This window comes from Anolis sagrei, chromosome X (assembly GCF_037176765.1).
Source record: "Anolis sagrei isolate rAnoSag1 chromosome X, rAnoSag1.mat, whole genome shotgun sequence".
In the NCBI taxonomy this organism is placed as follows: Eukaryota; Metazoa; Chordata; class Lepidosauria; order Squamata; family Dactyloidae; genus Anolis; species Anolis sagrei.
In genome coordinates, this window is record NC_090034.1 from 22527866 (window position 1) to 22548085 (window position 20220).

At 53.2% G+C, this 20220-nt stretch overlaps 3 protein-coding genes across 4 annotated transcripts; all 3 read left to right on the plus strand.

Annotated features, from left to right (window-relative positions):
• Positions 1-6: 6 nt before the first annotated feature.
• On the plus strand, positions 7-5669 carry IL4R (interleukin 4 receptor). The gene is made up of 8 exons (XM_060786424.2): positions 7-243; positions 316-470; positions 2750-2901; positions 3036-3186; positions 3918-4011; positions 4127-4196; positions 4305-4366; positions 4561-5669. The coding sequence occupies exons 1-8, from the start codon at positions 62-64 to the stop codon at positions 5504-5506; spliced, it is 1812 nt and encodes a 603-aa protein (XP_060642407.2). The 5' UTR covers positions 7-61; the 3' UTR covers positions 5507-5669.
• A 432-nt stretch (positions 5670-6101) lies between these two features.
• On the plus strand, positions 6102-11176 carry IL21R (interleukin 21 receptor). Its single transcript, XM_060786425.2, has 9 exons — positions 6102-6673; positions 7736-7871; positions 8116-8242; positions 8503-8687; positions 8859-9013; positions 9214-9388; positions 9503-9596; positions 9771-9855; positions 9955-11176. The coding sequence occupies exons 2-9, from the start codon at positions 7820-7822 to the stop codon at positions 10783-10785; spliced, it is 1704 nt and encodes a 567-aa protein (XP_060642408.2). The 5' UTR covers positions 6102-6673; positions 7736-7819; the 3' UTR covers positions 10786-11176.
• Positions 11177-13253: 2077 nt separating this feature from the next.
• Positions 13254-17536, plus strand: LOC132781542 (interleukin-9 receptor-like). 2 transcript variants are annotated; one of them, XM_067473259.1, is made up of 8 exons: positions 13254-13396; positions 13572-13695; positions 13940-14136; positions 14337-14482; positions 14929-15103; positions 15325-15436; positions 15802-15886; positions 16844-17536. In XM_067473259.1, exons 1-8 carry the CDS (start codon positions 13273-13275, stop codon positions 17333-17335), a joined length of 1455 nt encoding a protein of 484 aa, XP_067329360.1. In that variant the 5' UTR covers positions 13254-13272; the 3' UTR covers positions 17336-17536. The 2 variants fall into 2 exon arrangements, with proteins under 2 accessions (XP_067329360.1, XP_067329361.1); XM_067473260.1 differs by lacking the exon at positions 15802-15886.
• The last annotated feature ends 2684 nt before the right edge of the window (positions 17537-20220 follow it).

The following is a 20220-nucleotide window of genomic DNA, read 5'->3' on the forward strand; positions in this document are numbered from 1 at the left end:
CCCCCGCCCCTCCCCCGTTGCTGTGCTGCCTCAGAGAGATGCCCAGCGGAGGGAAGGGAGGATGGCGTCCACCTCTCCGGGGCCCTTCGGCCTCTTCCTCCTCCTCCTCCTCTTCACCGCCTCCTCCTCGTCAACCCTCGCCCCGTCTTGCCACACGGACTTCTTTGAGGCCTTGACCTGCTCCTGGGAGGTGCCCCCTTCTTCCGACTGCGGCGACTTCCGCCTCCTCGTCGAGCCCCCGCGGTAGGTAGGCCTTGCCTCGAGTGCGCATGCGCGCAGGGTGGGACCCCTCATCATTCCCCCTTCCTTTCCCAGGGAGACCTGCCTTCCGGTTCGAGAAGATGGTCGGTGCCGCTGCCTCCTCCACAGGAAGGATTTCCGCTACGTTCGGTTCTGCCTGAAGCTGGAGCAGAGGGAGGGCGCCCGGTGGAAGATCGCCTGGAACGCCACGCCGAATGCCGAAGAGTTAGGTGAGGGAGAAGGGGCCCCTCTCTTTCCGGAAGTGCTGGCCTTCAAGGGGCCTCGCCCTTTGAAAAAGAAAAAGCCAGGCAGAACCAAGGACAACTCCTTGGCAGCTGGGGCTGAAGGCAGGCCTGGGCCAACTTGGCCCCTCTGGGTGTTTTGGACTTCTACTCCCACAATCCCTAACAGCCGATAAAACAACTTCAGTTTATTTATCGTGTCAGAAGCAAATTGAGAATCTATATATATAAATCTGTTAGGTTGGTTCAACGGGACAGCAAAACTCCACAACCCCCCAACGAAACTGCACCAAAATTGCCATGCCCCAAGGACAACCCACTCGGTACAAACTAATCCATTCAAAATTGAAAACAACACAACCACACACAGAAAAAACGGCAAAACAACTGAGCATGCGCACTGGTGCAAAGTCCCCAGCGCGCGCGCTCACATGGCCAAACGGCCAACGCACCCTCCGCACTTCCCTCCCTCCCTTGCCCCGCCCAGCACGAACACGTCGCCGCCCACACACACACACACACACAAACAACGGAACTTCCCCCCCGCCACCTTCCCTCCACCCCCTTCCCTCCACCCCCTCCTTCATCTTACCCCCCACCTTTGTCTTCAAAGTCGCCCCCACCCTTCACCCCCATCCCTTCCCTCCCTGACTCACTCCTCCCTCCCCCTCCGGAAAGACACGCCCCCTCCCTTCGCCCCAACCCTTCCCTCCGTGACCTTGAGTATGGGAGTTGTAGTTCACCGACATCCAGACAGCACTGTGGACTCAAACAGTGATGGATCCGGACCAAACTTGGCATAAGCATTCAATACGCCCAAATATGAACACAGATGGAGTTTGAGCGAAATAGACCTTGACATTTGGGAGTTGTAGTCACTGGGATTCAGAGTTCACCAACACTCAAAGAGCATCCTGAACCCCACCAACGACAGAATTGGGGCAAACATGCCACACTGAACCCCCATGACCAACAGAAAATGCTCAAGTTTACACACAAGCATAAAGAAGGGAGAGGAAGGAGGGATGCCAGAGGGGGGGGGGGGGGGGGGAGAAAGGAGTGTGAGAGAGAGAAAGAGGGAAAGAGAGTGAGGGAAGGAAGGAAGAGAGGCCAGGCAGAGACTTCAAAACTCTTACTAAAGGCCACAGCAACGCGTGGCAGGGCACAGCTAGTACAGTTATAAAGTATTAAAAACCATAAACAAAGTTAAAATCTTGGCATTATGATCAGAAGCTGGCCATTTGGGAGTGCCTCTGGTGTCACTATAACAAGGTCCTCCATTGGCAGGGCTCAGGCTGCATTGTAGTAAGTGGTCTGTGGTTAGCTCTCCCCCACACTTGCATGTCATGGACTCCACATTGTAGCCCTGTTTAAGGTTGGCTCATGGTGCCAGAGCGCAGCCTGTTCAGCACCTTCCAAGTCTTCTGTGTGCCCAGGAGGGAGTTTCTCATCCAGACTCAGCCACTGATTGAGATTCCGGGTTTTAGCCTACCACATTTGGACTCTTGCTTGCTGAGATGTTCCTGCAAGTATCTCTGTAGATCTTAGGAAGCCATTTCTTGATTTAAGTCATTGGCATGCTGGCCAATATCCAAACAGAGAATGGGCCAGGGATGTCAAGAACTCCAATAAACATATTAAATAAACATAATAAATAGAAATAAATATATCTTCCAGAGAGATAACCCAGATGCGCTGTTTGCATTCTGTGACTTAAGCATTGCTTCAGGCCACAGAAGCTGAACAGCAGTGATGGATTGCCGATTAACATCGGAAACCACAGAAAGTGTCAAGAAAGGATGGGTTGCTGAGTCATCCAGGAGCCAGGCTCAGGCAGCAGAAAACAAAGAGGCAGCAACCACTGCAGAGCCAAACAGAGGAGGAAGGAAGGGGGATTCTGGTTGAAGAGTCTACCCATCTCAACCTTCTCTGCCCTGGGATTCAGGCAAGAGGCCTGAGAAACCTCTCCCTCCCTTTTCCCTCCTTCTCCACCAGTATTTTGCATGCAGACGTTCCAAGGGGAGGCAGGGCAGGTGAGAATCCTGTTCTACCTGCCCCCACCCCATTTATAACAATACCATTACTAAATTTACATCTGACATAATTGTGGTGGGGCTTCTTCTCTCTGAAGGGGAGGAGCCTGCCTATCAGGATGAGGTAGATCAGCTGCTCTCATGGTGCAGGGACAATAATCTGGTTCTTGATACCAATAAGGTTATAGGTTTAGGGGCTTCCCAGGCCCTTTATCTTCTCCTCCCTCTCTGCAGTGAAGCCTCGTCCGATGGTCAACCTGACAGCTACGAAGCAGGACCGCTCCTTCCACCTCTCCTGGCAGTGGGACTACCCCAAGGAAAGCCCCCTGGTTACTGCCATGGCCTACTTCCAGGTGTCCTACTGGCCAAAGGGCCAACTGGAGAGGGTAGGTGACCTTGTGGACCCCACTGGCCCTAAGGCGAAGGGCCAGTCGGAGGGTGAGAGAGTCCCTCTGGGTCCTGCCTCCCTCCCTCCTGGGGCTGGAACTCCACCAAAACCTGTGCCTCCCTTTCCTCCAAGGCAATCAGTGCCACCGTCCAGAAGCCGACCTACGACATCTTCGCCGACCGCCTCGAGTCTGCCTCTGACTACGTTGCCAGGGTCCAGGTCAAGCTGGAAGACTGGGGGGACATCTGGAGCGACTGGAGCCAGCCATATGAATGGCGCAATGGTGAGCGCCTCCGGGCTGCAGGGGCACCATTGCCTATTATTCATTTGCCCAAAGAGACCCCTCCCCCTCCCAATGCCCATGTGGGGAAAGTGAGGCTTATGATAAGGGGGATGGGGGTCTTGCCTTCCGGATTTTTTAAAAATGAATTTTATTATTATTTCCAAAGTGTACACATTCTAACTACTGATATACAAAGCCACCAGTCAACAGTAGTAATTTTACACTTTCCAACAGTAAAACACACGTAACCCATTTAAAAGAAAACTTCCCAACCCTACGCTAAGATGGCGTCTTACAACAGTTTGTCCTATCAAGCAATGTATATTCATATAAATATATATATGTAAATTTTACAAAATGTATTCAAAAGTGATCTAATTATACAACATGTATTTTTAATCACTCAACACTCTTGTAGATCAGTTTTTAAATGTTCTAATTATATATTGTGCAAAAGGTTTCCAATTATTTTGAAAACATTGTATTATTTTATTTCTAAGAAGACAAGTTAGTTTATCAACTTCTGCAAAATTTAGCAGTTTGGTCCACCATTCATTTACAGATGGAATAATACTTTCCTTCCAGTGTCTGGCATAAACTATTCAAGCAGCTGTTAGTGGGTTTTGGGGGGGGAAACCCAATATTTTCCTTGTTGATGATATCATTTACCAGTCCCAACAAAAATATTTCTGGTGAAAACAGTATATTCTATTGTAAAATATGCCTTCTAGATTTTGAGCCAGGAGAGGAGCCCTGGAAGCTGGCGCTGTGGTCCTGCATCCCAATTGTTGCCATGATCCTGACCTGCTACCTCTGCCTCGCCAGGTGAGTTGCAAAGTGGGATTTCAAGAAGCAGCCTCGGCCAAAGAAGTGGTCAGGCTATCTCCTCTTCCTCCAGCCAAGCACCGGATCAAGTTTGTTTGTGGAACTTGCTTTGCAGGGTGAAAAGGGACTGGTGGGATCGGATCCCAAGCCCTGCCAAGAGCAAGATGGCCGAGAGCCTGGCCAAGGTAGGAGCCGCCCCATGGTGGGAGGGCGAGTGGGCTTTAACGGCGTCGCTCCCTTTGGGGTGGTCTGAGGCAGATGTCTCATCCTGAAGCTTCTCCTCAATCTTCCAGTTTCCTCCTGGGAAGCAGATCCCACACAAAAGGAAGACACTCCTGCCAGGACCAAGCAAAGGGTGAGCTCATCAGCTGCACAGTGATGTGAAAAGTCTCTGATCCCATTCTTCCCTGCTGCCAGGAGGGTGTCGCAGGAAAGATCCCATCAGACAATGGGAAATGATCAAGGGGCAGGTGGAGCCCATCCTGACCTGATTTTTTTGTTCTGCACAGTACTTGAGCCTTATGTCTATGTGTTTTCTCCCCCAAACAGAATTGGCAAGGGCCTCCAGGGTGTCCCTCCAGTACTCCAGGAGGCAGACCCTGGCTCCAGACCAAAGGCCTTCCTGATGCCAGAGGTGGCAGTGGTTGAGTCCCCTCTGGTGGTTTGCAGCCGCATGCCTGAGACCAAGACCGAGGGTTTCCTCAAGGAGGAGCAGGAGGAAGAGGAGCCGATTCTCCCTCGCCAAGATGCAGTTGCTGGCCTCTTCCGGGACCTTCTGGATGGAGGCTTTGGAAGCGGAGAGGCCCGGGTCCTTGAGCTTCTGCCTCCCAAAGAGCAGGGAGCCCCAATAGGCTTTTCTCTGGAAGCATCACCCGGACCCAGCTTCCAGGGCTCTGTCAATGTGGGGTCTGTGGGGAGTCTGGCCGGAACTGGACATCCTGTGGGACAGAGCTTTGCCTCTCCTGCATCCCCATTTCCTGTCCAGGGCCCAAGTGGCAGTCCTGGCAATAGCAGGGTCTGCCCTGGGTTGGATGATCCAACTGCCCTCGGCTACAGGTCTATCAGCAGCCTGGTTCCTCAACTGTCAGCAGACTTCAACCATGAGGAGGGGGTGGGAGAGGAGGAGGAGGAGGAGGGAGGTGTCCCGCAAGACCTGGGGCCCCATAACAGCCTTACAAGGCAGTGCAATCCTTTGTCTGGGCTTCAGAGTGCCTTTCCAGCAGACCTCAGTACACTCTGGCTCCCGGCTGCAGATCACCCTACTTGGGAGACTCCAGCCGGAAAGGTGGGGAACATGCCTTGTGCAGGGGCCTCCTTCTTGTCCAGCTACCGGTCCTTCACCTCTGTGCTTCAAGACAGCAACCCAGCCCAAGATGGCAGTACCTTAACCCTCCTCCCAGGGCCCTACCAGCCCCTCCCGGCCCTCCTCCGGAGCAGCGGCCCCAGTCCGATCGAGGGGAGACATGCTGCTGGGCCAGGCCAGCCGTGGGCCTGAAGGGGAAGGGGTCTGGGGGAGGCTCCTCCCCTCTCCTCCTTTTTCTGCCTTTACACTACATGGACTTTCTAGCACCCTTCTTGACTTTTGCCAGAGGATGGCTCTGGCTGCACAGAACGAGCACCTTTTTTTCTTAGAGCATTAAAGGATTTTTCTTCTACAATCTGCCTCCTTCCTCTTTCTTGCGTTTCCTTTCCTGTGCTGTTGCTGAAGGAAGCTCTGCCCACACAGCCTCCCCTTGAGGGCACCGCCCCCTCTCCCCCACTGGGTAAAAAGCCCTTCCTTCCTTCCTCAGTGGGTTTCCTGGAAGAAAAGGGGAAGAGAGTTCTCAAGAAACAGAAGACTCAGGAACCAAACACACACAAACACTGCCATCCATCTGCCACAAAGCAATGGCACTCCCTTTCTGTCTCTCATCTCCCCACTTAAGTATTTTTTGGGGAAATGCAGCGAGGTCCTTGCTCTTTGCAAGCACATTTTTTAAAACCCCACAAAAACAGCAGGCATCATGTTAAAACAAGAATAGTCCTAAATGAAGCAGGAAATAATCTGACTGGCATGAAAACAACACAACAGCCAAATAAATGTTACAAAAAATGGGAGGGAAATGAATCAATAATTTATTTTTTAATTTCAAAAAGATAAAAATACAAAGTTACATTGATGTATCAAGCGAAGGAAATATTTAAGAAGCTACTGAGTACAAGGAAAGTTGATGACGTGGTTCCCAACAACCCTCTGGTCCACTCTCGGAACAACCAAGTCTCTTATCTGCCCCACCAGTGCTTTGCACTTCTCCCCAACACGGAGGGAGGTCCCTTGGGCAAGTGCTGTGTCTCAGCCTGGATTGCAATGATGGAGCTGCAGCCCAAGGACCGGCCGCAAGGACCCTTGGGCTGGAGCTCCCTCTTGCGACCCCAAGGAGCCCTGTGTGGCCCTTGACGGCTGCAAGGAGAGGCACCTGGGTCCTGCAGCTCCTTCCTACCAACAACCTCTTCACCACATCCTCCCCTCCTCCATCCTGCTGACTGACGTCGACACAGAGCGGAGTTTGGTTATTACTCAGCAGGGCTTTGGGTTTTTTGCCTCTGAAAGGGAGCCAGAGAGAGGGAACAGGGTCGACGGGGGACACGGTGGCAGCCAAACAGCAGAAGGAAGAGGGAGACGGTAATGGTGGGAGCCGAGTGGGGGAGTATTGGGAGGAATGACTGTGGGTGGTGGAGGGCTCCAGGTGTGATTGGGTCTGGAGCAAAGGGTGGGTGGGCATGTGGCTGGCTCCTAATGCCTCGTGGCACAATGAGAGGACCTGGACCTCCCCAGGGTCTGGTCCCCTTCAGAATAGGCCTTGCGAATGGGGTGAGGGCAAGTGATCAGAGCAGGGAGATAGGACCGCTGTCCCCAGCATCTTCTGCCCCCGCTCCCCCTGCAGACATCCTGGCACAGGTTGAATGGGGCAGAAGGCCTTTTGGAAAGATGGGGGAGGCCCCATGGGAAAAATGAACCCCACCTCAAAGGGCTGAATGCTCCAAGGCTTGGATAAACAACAACCGTGCCGGGGAGGTCCCTCCTCTCATGAGCCACGCAAATTGTGCCAGGGCCACTGAGAGCACTTGCCAAACAGAGGGTCCTCCGGATTGGGATGTGGGTCCTGTCCCGCATGGGCTGTGAAAGGGATGCCCTCTCTCAATCTGTCATCCCCCCCTCCCCACCACATAATGTTAAAACGTCCCACCCGGCTCATAAAAACACAACCCAGCACTTGCTACTGAAGTTAGTCCTCCCTCTGCTTTTCTGAGAAGTTCTTCTGAGTCATTTCTGAAGAACAAGTCCAGAGATGGTGCCGTTTCCCCAGGCAAGATGCGGCACTAATTGCCCTTCGTGAGAAGGAAGGAAGACGCTGCACCCAATGAAACATATTTCTGAGTCAAGGTTCCCAGAAAAGCCTGCCCTGTTTCTTAAAAAGTGATAAGGCCCTCGATCCAACTGCTGGCACCAACCAGAGTGGATCTCCTGAAACAATTGAGATTTAACCTCCCTGCGGCTCAAACCCATAGGGTCTTTCTTCCCTGCGTGCAGTTGTTTCCATATTTGGTGGTGGTGGTATGTTGGAAATTACAAATTGTACCCAAATGATTTTTCTCTTTCAAAATGAATGCACATTTGAAAATCCTGCTGGAATGTTTTTTTTTCTGAAGTAATGACTAGTGAACGTATGCACTTTCTATCCAGAACACTAACTCTGTCAAAAAGGTGCAGGCCAGACCCCCATTGCCTGCATTGGAAGAGGAGGAGGAAGAGGAGGAGGTCCAGTCCATGGCTCCCTGTCCGGTGCTGCTCCTGCCTCTGCTGCTGCTCCTCCAGCAGAGTAAGTCCTAATCCTCCCACCTTCTGGAGGGGTTTCCAGGCAGGGCTGCTGCTCTTGGGCCTCCCCTCCCATTCTTGCCCCTTCTCTCCTCGGCCAGCCCTCCCTTCCTTTATGCTTGTTCTGCCAGTTTAAAAGCAAAAACAGGCCACTATTTTGACCAGGAGCATGGCCTGGCTGGTGCCACAGAGGGCTGCCCTCCTCACACACCAAAGCCACGCCTGACACTGTCTCACTTATTTTCCAGCCTGCTCTTTGGATCCGGCTTGTGAGGAGCTCACCTGTTTCATGGACTACCTGGAGATGCTGACCTGCACCTGGGGAGAGGAACCCCACCCCTCCAGGCCCAACTTCTACAACCTCACGGCACAGTGGTATGTGTGGAAGGGGGCTCCTTTTTTAGGGGCACAGTAAGTCCTGAGTGGGATGAGGCAGCCCTCCCTCCCTCATTAAGACAAACTGAACTGACCTCAAGCCTCTGCCAGATCTGACCCTTGGCATCACAGGTGCAACCGGCTGCTATCTTACTTTGGGCAGCCCCCCCCCCCCCGTCTCCTATTAGTGCCCCTTGCCCCTGGGTGCCTTGGGCTTTGGCTTGAGGACTGACCCAGAGCCCCTTTGGCTGTCCTTCAAGGAACTGTGGGAAAAACGAATCCTGTCTCCTCCTCCCCGCGGATGGGAAAATCCCCCCGACACACTTTGCCTGTTTGGCGGAGCAGAAGCTGTGCCTTGGAGATAAAGCCTTTGAGGTGAGGGCCACAGAAGCTACACCTGGAGCTGTCAAGGGATGCCAGAGGACGTTCCTCTTGAAGAAGAACAGTGAGTGCATTATGTGTGTGTGCAATGACAGAGGGAAGGGGGTCTCCAAAGAGCAAACACAGACCTTGGGGGCAGCCTGGTGGGCAAGGTGTTCTCTCTGGAACTGGCCTCTTGGGAGCGGAGGAAGAGTCTGGCCCCAGGAGCCCTGACAGATCCCTTTCTCTCTCCCAGTCAAACCACAGCCCCCCTTCAACCTGACAGTCTCTGCCTCCCCCTCGGGGTACAACATTTCCTGGGAGACCCCCTACCAACACCGGAGTTACCTCCTCCTCAGGGACCACCTGCGCCACCAGCTGCGCTTCCAGAAGAGGGGCCGCTCCTGGCAGGTAGGGAGGCAGGCAGTAGGAGTGGGGGGGGGGGGGGGGAGAGTCAGGGAAGGAAGGGAGGGCACTCCCAGGCCCCTCCTCTCCCCCCCATGGAGCCAAGTACAGGGTCACTGGGAGGCTGAGAGGCCTCCGCTGAATTGTTGTGTCTTTTTGGGAAGGGGGGGGGGACCTCCCTGACCGTTGACCCCTTCCTCCTTCAGGGCCAGGCCCAGAAGCACCTCCTCCTTCAAGACACAAGGTTCCTGTGGCTCGAGTCCCTGGAGTTCGAGGCGGGCACAGAGTATGAGCTCCAAGTGCGGTCCCAGCCAGGGTCCCCTTATGAAGGCACCTGGAGCACCTGGAGCCCCCCAGCCTTCCTCTCCACGCCCCCTAAGAGTAAGTATTTCCTGGCCAGGTCTGTGGAAGGGTCCTCCAAGGAAGCCAAGTAATTGGCTTCCCTCCCTCCCTCTCCCTCTCTAACTGATCATGGCCTGATCTTCCCCCCTTCAGCCTCCGACAGCCGCAAGGAGCCCAGAGGGCCCTCCAAGTGGCTGCTGCTCTCACTGGTCCTTCTCCCTGCGCTCCTGGCTTTGCTGGGCCGGAGGTGAGTGTCTCATAGGGGGCAACAGAAGCCGCTGGCAGAAGGACCTCCCCCCCCCCCCCATGGCCAGTGGGGCTCATGGGACCTCTCCTCTTGAACGTATCTAGTGGCTGGGATGAAGTGGCTTTCCTGAATCCCCCTCAAAATCCTTCATCTCCCTTGCTTTCTCTTTGGCAGGTTGTGGAAGAGACTGGAGTCCTTTATCCCCAGCCCCGCACCCTTCTTCCAGCCACTCTACCTGAGCCACAAGGGTGACTTCAAGGTAGCCCCCTCCCCTCCCTCCGTTCTGAGGTTTTTGGGTGCATCTTTGGCTTCTTCTGCCACTGACCTTCTTTCTTCCCTTCCTGCTTCCTCTCTGCAGAAATGGGTGGGCAGCCCTGGCCCCAGTACCATGCTGGAGGTCTCAGAGTGGTGCCCTGGAGTAGGGCCAGAAGCACTTGGGAGGGGCAGCTTCAAGCTCCTGGCATTGCTGCCCCCCTGTGAGGCTGGACATGAGGGCCATGATGGCGCCGGATGGGCAGAGCCCCTCCCCATGCAAGAGCAGCCCTGTGGCCTCCTCTCCATTGACACCGTCACCGTGGATGATGGCGGGATTGGGGCCTGTTGCCCACAGTGTGGCCACTGTATTGCCGAGGAGCCCCTCCATGTGGAAGAGGAGGGGGAAGGCAAGGGGGTGGATGTGAGGGATGCCTACCGCAGGATTGAAGACAGCAGCAATGGGGAGCCCCTGTTGGAGAGCCCTCCTGAGAGGAATCCTCATCTCCCCTCCTCCCCTTTGCTTCTCTCCGACAATGCTCCAGCCACTCCCCCTCCCTTTCAGGGTCAGGTGCGGGGCTCCCTGGGCAGGGGTCCTGCAGAGGGGCCCTTGTTCTTCTTTGGCCCAACTTTGGCTCTCCTGCCGCCTCCTGAGCGCAGCCTTATGATCCCAGAGGAGGAAGCCCCTTCCTACAGCACCCTGCTGTCCCTCTATTCGGAGGCCGAAGATGAGGGGGACCCTGAGGGTGGCCTGGACCTGGACACTATTGACAGCGGCTTTATGGACTGTGACTCTGGAAGCCCTCTGGACCCAGAGAGTGGGAAAAAGCCCCCCAACGAAGAAGGTGAAGCAGCTGCAGGGGATACTGAAGATAGGGAGGCCTCCCTGCCAAGTTACGTCAAGCAGTGGGTCTCTGGCCACAAGCTCAAGGCTTGAGGGTCCGGAAATGACCTATCCAACCCCTTGTTCCCAATTGTGGCCTCTGTTTTGTCTGCTGCCAGAAGACAACTTCCTAAAAGAAAGAGCAATGGAGGCTGCCCTGCAACAGGCAGGAAGGGGGGGCAAGCTCTTCTGTGGGGCAGTTATTGGGCCTCCAGATGATTTCGGACTGCAGTTCCCATCAGTGCCCCTAGTCAGCAATGCCAATGCTAAAAAAACTGGATGTCGCAGCCCAACAACACCCAGAACTTTTACGTGCTTTTACTGACACTTTCCCACTGTTTCCCTCTGTATTTGTTTCGGTCTTTGTAATGTTCCTTGAGGGGCTGTATGGGGTGGGAGGGACACAGGACATAATGGAATAAAAAAACAACAGCTGCAACATCTAGATCAGGAATATAGTGATGAGCAACTGATTAACTGATCAAAATGCTGGTGGTTAGGTGGGTGGGCCTAGTTCTGGGCCACTGGCTCCTTAACTCCTCAGCTCATCTGCAGGGCCCCTCTGATCAGTGTGACGATCTCACAAGGGGCTTCCGCCACCCAGCGTAGGCTATCGCTGGAATCAGGTTGAGCAACAGACAGAGCTCAGCTTGGCCAGGAGAGGCTTCCTCTGCCTTTCCTCCAGAAAAAGGACCAAGAGCCCAGAACTGAAGTGGGCACAGCTGCACAGGACCCCCTGGGTAAGAAAAGGGACACCAACCCCTGCCCCACAATTGGGGGGGGGGGGTCACTTTGGCCAAGGGCCCTGAATTCATTCCTAAGCAGTAGTCCAGATCTGGGGCACAAATGCATCAGTAGAAGTGGTAGAAGTGGCTAGGCTTCTACTGATGAAATGCTTCTTAGAAGAAGTGTGAGGGGTTCAGGTGCCCCCCGGCAATGCCCCCCCCCCCCCGCCAGCAACACAATGCCCAGCATTTCCTTGTAGGAAGAACGATCACCTGGTTGCCAGATCCTTTTCCCTCTAGGGCTTGTCCTCCTGCTTGCTCAATTTGGAGCTGCAGGACTTCATCCTCCTGAGCAGTTCAGAGTGGTCTTTCCTAGGAGCAAAGGGGTCACAGATCAGTGTGGGAATGGAGGTGGGTAGGTGGGGTGGGAGCAGGCCCGTAGCCAGGATTTCGATTCGGGAGGGGCTGAGTTTTGGGGGGGGGGGTTCAGGAGGGGGTCTGAGTTTCGGTGGGGGGGGGGCTGAGTCTGAGTGAAAGAGGGTCTACCCTAGCAAACCTTTTGTATCCTTACCCCAATACCCCCATGCATATGGGATATATTGAGTATGGTGATCAGATCATGATATGAATAAACATAAAAGTTTAAATAATGCACCAGTAAGGCCTTTTCGCGAACCACCATGAGAATTTTTGGGGGGGGGGGGAGCTGAAGCCCCTCAAGCCCCCCCCCCCTCCCCGGCTACATGCCTGGGTGGGAGGCAATGTCTGCCCAGAAGGGCCTGTTTGAAACTGGAAACCCATTTGACCTCTCCATCTCCAGGGATTCTGAAAGGAGCTTGTTTATATTCTTGTTTCGAAGAACAAGAAAACATCTGTTCATGTGCAGAAAAACGAGGCCTGGTCTCCCCTTTCCCCGGATAGGCCTTTGCCCAAGGGACTGGTGTAGTTGGCTAAATGGAGGAGTCGAGGCAAGGGGACTCCACCTGGTCATGGCAAAGCTGTTGCAGGGCAGTTAATGGAAGAGCCACCTGGTCTGTTTTCTTCCCCTAGCCCTCCCTCTCTCCTTTTTAATGTTGCGCAACACTGCTTATCATATAACCCCCGGTGGCACAGTGGGCTAAACCTTGTGCCAGCAGAACTGAAGACAGACAGTCACAGATTTGAATCCAGGGAGAGCATGGATGAGCTCCCTCTGTCAGCTCTGGCTCCCCATGTGGGGACATAAGAGAAGCCTCCCACAAGGATGGTAAAACATCAAAACATTTGGGCGTCCCTTGGGCAATGTCCTTGCAGACGGCCAATTCTCTCACACCAGGAGCACCTTGCAGTTTCTCAAGTCTCTCCTGACACGGAAAAAAACCCCTGCATATCAAGGGGGTGGTTTCAATCCAAAGAACCCATAGTGGCCACGCCAAGTTTGCAAGGCCTGAGCTCATAGGATCATCCTGAATCTGTCCTCCATGTAGACCCCATACATCCAGGCCTTGGGACCATGCTTCACCTCCGAAGTACACATGCACCACCCTAAAAGAAGCCTTCCCTGAGTCAGGGTTGCGGTGGGCTTTGGCAGGTGCTCCCTTCCATTTCCAACAACATGCTACCGATTGGCCCCTGCCTGATGTGATCCTGTGCATCTGGCGCAACCCTGATCCCACCCGGAGACAATGCTCCCAGGCGCCAAGGGCACAGGCCGACCTCCATACGCGCTGGCCAGAGAATGCTGCCCACCAAAGCTCATGTGAGAAAAAGCAGACGAGTTGCAAAAGCACCCAAAGATTCTTTGTTTCAGGTCAGCCATCTTGTCTTGTTTCTGTTGATGGAGAGGGGCTGCTGCCAGGGTGCCCACCCACTGAGACTGATGCATCTTCATCTCCTCCTCCTCCTTTTCATTTCTTTTTCTGTGGCCCTGAAAAGGCGGTGGCGGCAGCACCATGATACAGGTACAAGGAAGGAGTGAAAGCCATGCAACCCCATCTGTGTGAGGAGACAAGTGCCCCTTTTCTGGTGGGAAAAGGGGAGCCAGGCTAATGGAGGGAGGGGCCCTGGGCTTCTGCTGGAGACCCTCCAGCTTGGCCCCTCGCCTGCATTTCTGCCACTTCTCCCTCCCTCTTCTAGGGGGGCTCTCTGAGGATGTCAGCTGCCTGAACAAATGGAGCTCCTCTGGCCGCAGCGTGTCCTGCACATGGTGGCCGCACAACCAGAGCTTGGGGCAGGGACCCTTCTACCTCCAATTCTCAGAGTGAGTACAGACCCTCCCTTGACGCACACTGACCCTGCCAGGGTGGTCCTTCATCCAGGCAGAAGATCCACTGCAAGCCAAGGGGAGAAGGAGCCACACAGCACAGGGAGCAGCGCCGTGGCCATGTGCAAAAAGGGGTGCATTTTGCATGGCTTGTGTTGCTCCTTGCCCCATGGAGGGTTGCTTGTTGCTCCAGTGGCGCTCAGGGGTCTCCTCTTCCTTTTCCCCATTCTTCCCTCTGCAGCCCCTCAGGCCTCCTCAGCAGCCTCATCTGTTGTCTCTCGCCTTCCCCGAAGGCTGGGGGCCTCTATAGCTGCATTGCAGAGGGAGATGGGGAGTTCACAGAGAACGACGAATACAGAGTCACTCTGCATGCCAATTCCTCCTCCTCCTCGGGCAAGAATGTGACCGTCTTTGAGTTGTATAAGCCCAAGCTGCACAGTGAGTCCTGTACAATCACCCCGGGGTTCTTTCCTATCCCACTGGGGGCCTGAGTCCTGTTCTCTTCCATTGACTGGAGGGGGATTGGACATTTCCCTGGAAGCCCAGAAGGGCAGCCCTTCCCTGACAGGCAGCTAGACAAAAGCCTCTTCTGGCTCAAAGTGGACACACTGGTGCCCAGCTGCCCCTTTCCCTTCCAGTCCAATTTGATGTACCCATCGGCCTGCAAAGCCACGTCAATGCCACCAAGTGTCGGATCCAGTGGGAAAAAGCAGAAGACGACGACGGCTTTATTGTGGAGTGGCAATGGCAACTGGAGTTCAAGCATGACAAAGAGCCCTGGGAGGTGAGAAACAATTTGTGGAGGGAGAGGAGGCTGCCCATTCCTCTGGGATCCTGCTTGAGAGGGATGAGGGGCAGCTTTCGCCAGGGCTGTGGGGGGCCATGGGAGCATGAGGGATCAAGATGCCGCTCTCACAGTCTGCCAGCCCTTACCCACAAGCGCCAGTGAATCGGCAGACGGATATTTCAAGAAATTGCAAGTCAAGAGGAGGGCTGGGCCAGGCAATAGCTCCTGAAATCTGCAACTGTTCCTTTCTTGTGCTTTTGCATCACAGCACACTCTCTTTCTATAACTCTCTTGCAGTACTATGTTAGAATGGTTTTGGTTAATGGCTGCCTGGCTCCCTCTGCTGTCCTGGAGTCCAGCTCCTTCTGCCTTTTATGGAGTGTGTTGTGACCTCTGCCAAAAAGGGAGGCCCACTCACATCTTGTGCGCTCTAACCTTTGCAGCAAGCAACACAGAAGAACTTTGCCACCCAAGAATCGTGGGTTGACATAGACAGCTCAGAGCTCAAGTGCGGAGAAAAAGTAGTCCGGATCCGTCGCAAAGTCCCAGATGAGGACCTGCATTACCGAGGCCCCTGGAGCCCCTGGAGCCCCTCCATGCACTGTGCAGCCCTCCCAGGTCTGCTCCGGCCATTTAGGTCCTTCCACTTCCTTCTCTTTTCAGAACGTGGGGAGGGACATATTCCCCTAACCATGCAGTGTGGGTGGAGTAGGGTGGGGTGGAGAAACACAAGTAACCACTTTCATCCAGGACACATGGCCATCTAGCAGCTGGCCCCTTTGCCATTGCAGGGATAGTGCTGCCTGACTAACGCCCCGCTCCCTCCTCTCCCTTTGCAGACTGTGGGCAGAAGCAGTCAGACCTCCGCTTTCTGTGGACATGGCCGGCCTCCCTCCCGCTCGGCCTGGGGACCCTGCTGTTCCTGCTCCTGTCTTTCAGGTTCCTCTGGAGGTATGTTATCTGCCCTGTCCCCCAGCATCTCCATCTCGGTGGCTGCCCTGCATGGAAGACTATGAGTTTGTGCCCCCAACTTGAACAAGGTTGGGATCAGGTCTCAGAGTTTGGCTACTATCAGGATCGGGGCAAGAGAGGAAGGGACTTCTCTGCTGACCAGTTTGTTCACTGACCCCATTCTGCCCCACCTTCTTCCAGGGAGATGTCTCCAGTAGGGCTGGGTTGAGAGGGGACAAAGGCAGGCCAGCCCAAGAGCACCCTCTCAGCTCCAGAGGTCAGAGCTGCCTGCAAGGGGTCTCTGGGCAGTGAGAGCCAGGGGGTCTTGCCCCTTGGGTCTCAGCAGCTCCTCCCTCTCCCTCCAGGCTGAAGGACAGAGTGAGGACCCACACCCCAACACCTGCCACTTTCTTCCAGCCCCTCTATGCCTCTCACAATGGGGATTTCAAGGTAAGTGCTACCTCAATGGGAGCAGATCTGGGCTCCTTTCTTCCAAAAACTGCTCCCATAGGAGTTGTGTGCCCCTCTGCTGTGTCCAACCTTGGTTTAGAAGCCACTCCCACCCCCACCCCACCCCCCTACACACTTCCTCAGACTGTGATCCAAGGAGGCTCTTGAGAAGATTATTGTTGTTGTTGTTGTTCTTTTGTTCAGTCATTTTCGACTCTTCGTTACCTCATGGACCAGTCCACGCCAGAGCTCCCTATTGGCCGTCACCACCCCCAGCTCCTTCAAGGTCAATCCAGTCATTTGAAGGATGCCATCCATCCATCTTGCTCTTGGTCAGCCCCTCTTCCTTTTTCCTTACATTTTCCCCAGCACAATTGTCTTCTCTAAGCTTTCCTTTCTTCTCATGATGTGGCCAAAGGATTTCATCTCGGCCTCTACTATCCTTCCCTCCAATGAGCAGTCGGGCTTGATTTCCCGAAGTATGGACTGGTTGGATGGCATCCTTGAAGTGACTGGATTGACCTTGAAGGAGCTGGGGGTGGTGATGGCTGCCAGGGCGTTCTGGTGTGGGTTGATCCATGAGATCACCAAGAGTCGGAAGCGACTGAATGAATGAACAACAAATGGACTGGTTGGATCTTCTGGCAGTCCAAGGCACTCTTGAAGAGATTAATTTCCTGTAAATCCCAAAAGCACATTTTGGGGAGATGCTTTTATCAAGGCAACAAAAAGGCGCCAAATCCATCCCACTGACATCTTGGGTCAGTTCTTGGGCTGCTCTTACCTTGCTGGACACGAAGCTGCACGATTCCCAGGTCCAGTCTGGGAATCTTTTCTTCATGTCCAGCCATTATTTATCCTGGCACACATAAAGCCGAAATGGACAGCTCCCTGCCTGAGAGGAAAGGCCTCCAGGAAGCAGGGCCTGAACAGTGTTCCCTCTTTTCTCCTTTGCAGGGCTGGGCTGGCCTCAAAGGGAGAGCAGTCTGCCTCAGCAGCAACACAGAAGAGGATAGCCTTCGCGGTAGCAGCAACAGCAGCCATCGGGGCAAAGGGCAAGTCATGGAAGGGCCCTGCTCCCAGATCTCCTCCCTTGCTCTACTCTTCAAGGCCCCCCAGGATGCAGGCTGCCCCTCGAACAGAGGGGACTCCATTGGCATCCATTCTGGGGGGTCAAGAATGGCAAACCTGCAGGAGAAGTGCACAGAGCCCCTGTCACTCCTCCCCCCTCCCCTTTCTGGGGCTCCCGGGGCCCTGGCCAAAGCAGAGGGAAAGGGGGCTCCTTCAAGCAGCCCCTCTTTCCAAGAGCTGGGGCTCAGCCGGGAGACAGAAAACCTCTTTTCCTGCAGCAATGATTACTATTGCATTTGGGAAGGAGGCAGTGGCAGTGGGAATGGCCCAGGGGCTGAAGGCTGCTTTCGGTTGGGAACGGCTCCTGGCCAAGGCTGACCCGAAGCATCCAGTTCATGCTCTCCCCGCCCCATGGGCAAGATAAGAAGCAGCCCAGTTGGTGAAAAAGAACAGCCTGTCTCCAAGTTTGTGTGTCAAGTGGCTTTTGCCCCATGCTCTCCTGGGCACTCCCGGAGGCTCTGCCTCCTTCTGCTGTGTCCCATTTGCAGAGTTGCAATAAAAGCAATGTTACAGTGATAACCCCATGGTCCAGCTCAAGGCTTTCTTCAACTAACAACAGGACACCTCAGCTTTCAAGGACTGGGCACATTTCTGCAAGGTGACTAACAATTAGAATAGAATAACTTTATTGTCATCGTACAACAAAATTAAATGCCTTCCCCAGCACACATCACAAAACAATGCACCCATCTCTCCACGCTCCCACCACGACCATACGGCCCCCAATGAAACTATAGAATTCAACATAGGCACAGCTCTAGGGTAAAGCGGTCTCCCAGTCTGTTTGCCCTTGCCTTTGTCACTCTGTATCGTCTGCCAGATGATAATTTTTAAAAAAGAATATGTTGGGAGATATTGATCCCTAAGAATGCTCTGAGCTTTCTTAGGACTGTGGGACCTATAAAGTTCTTCCAAAGAGGGGAGAAAGAGGGCAATTGATGATGCTCTGTGCAGAAGTGGTGACTCTTTAGAGCGCCTTCTTGTCTGCCACTGTGCAGTTACCAAACAAGTGATCCCAGCCCTTTTTGAGCAGTTACCATTCCACAACATTAGTACTAAAAGGGTTAGGAATCAGTTTTTGGTCAACTTTAGATTTGGTTTGGTTATTTGGGGTGCTGATTCCGAAAACTGCATTGGACTGACCACATCAGCTCTAGTTTCTGATACAGAACATATGCCATCCAGTATTCGCCATCTGCTTTCCCACAGAAAACCATATTTAATCATTTAGAGCTGATGTAGTAGTGGTAATATTTCGTGGGCAATCAGCTTCCCCTCTCCTAACATCCCCATTGTCTCAGCACTATAAGAGGGTTTCGTGAGACCAGTCGTTCTTGTTGCCACGTGGTTTTGAAGCAACAGTGTAGTAATAGTGAGGCCATGGACCATATTTTAATTCTTGGGGACCACAGGTTGGGGACCACAGTACCAAAGCATGTGCAGATGCAGTAGGTTAGGACACTCTCCATAGCACAGTAATAATAATAATAATAATAATAATAATAATAATAATAATAACAAAAACTTTATTTATACCCTGCCACCATCTCCCCAAGGGACTAGGAGTAGCTTACATGAGGCCAAGCCCAACAGTAGATCAATAAACAAAAGCAATAAACAAAAACAATAAATACAATACAATTAATATAAATCACATATAAACAATAAACAGTAAACAGTTACACACAAGGAATTAAAAACCTATAGCTGGGCCAAATGTAATAGTTTAAAATTTAAAAAATAAACGCTGAGCATGAACAAGGTAGGATATAACTGGTATAGGGTTTTCAAAGAGAGATGAGGGGATGCAGTCAGTCCTAAACCAGTAGTAAAGTGCATTCTGAGGGCATATTGCTGAGAATTTTTCTTATTCTGGGAAGGCATACTGGAACAACCACGTTTTTAGGCTCCTCCTAAAGACTGCAAGAGTTGGGGCATGCCTGATGTCCTTGGGAAGTGAGTTCCAGAGTCAGGGGGCCACCACCGAGAAGGCCCTCTCCCTCGTCCCCACCAATCGCGCCTGTGAAGGAGGTGGGAGCGCGAGCAGGGCCTCTCCAGATGATCTAAGAGATCGTGTGGGTTTGTAAACAGAAATGCGGTCACGCAGGTAGGCGGGAGAAAATGGGAGAAAGTCACAAGCAGTGTTCCATTCAGTTGTCGGTTCCTTAGCAGTCTCAGGTAGTACAGTCTCTGCTGGGCCTGATATCGAGCTGCTTTTAGGAGGATCTTCCCAGCCGAGGAGATCCCGAGGACCGCACCAAAGAGGGTCCCTGAACCTTGGGGAGGGCAGCGAAGCCAATTCCAGCAGTAGAAAATATTAAAATAATAAATCCTCACCAAAGCGGAAGAAGTCGGCGACCGAGGTGTCTTTATTTGCGATTCAGCTGTAATCGGATGCAAGTGTAGGGATATTTCCTCTACAAGCATACCAGTACAAGATTTACAGGCATTTTTATAGTAAAAGTACAGAAAAACTTTTTGAATTTCCCGCCCGCCCCTCTCCACCCGGCTCTACACTGATTGTCTGCTGGCCTGAACAGCTGGGAGGAGGCTTGGCGGCCCGCCTTGCTTCGGGCCAATCAGCAGGCTTCCCCGCCTTGGGGGGGCCAATCAGCACTCTCCTCTCGCCTCCGAGGATGGACGAATCAGAAGCGAGGAGGCGGGACGATCGTTGACAATGGGGAAATGATGGGATTATCGCTAGCCGGCCAGCTGGAATTTGAGGCTTTGTTTTGGCAGGCAAAGTGCGATTTTCCTTAAGAAAGGTTTTCCTGTTTGGAATCAGATAAGGAGTGTCCTTGATGGGTTCTGGTAAAAGAAACAAACAGAGTCCGGAAAGGGGACCCTGGGGGTCGTCCTTGTCCTTTTGTGATCTAATCAAAGTGTCCATAGAAACTTCCTATGCCCGCTAGACAAACTCAGAGGGCAAGCACGGGATATTTCAACTTGTTATTGTCCATGCAATTGTTGAGTGATCAGATTAGTTTCTGAGGGAGGCGGGGGTCCTCCCTCGGGCAGTGAGCAATCTCTGGTCGCAGTTTTTCTAGGGCAAAAGGCAAGGGGAAAGGTGGGAAGACAAGCGATATTTCATGCATTTATCATCAGTACAAAACTCATATAGAAAAACCCCATCTCCACCCCACATCCTAAACATTTAATAAAAGAATTGATTTTTATTTGAAAACTGGGAATCCCATGTTTCT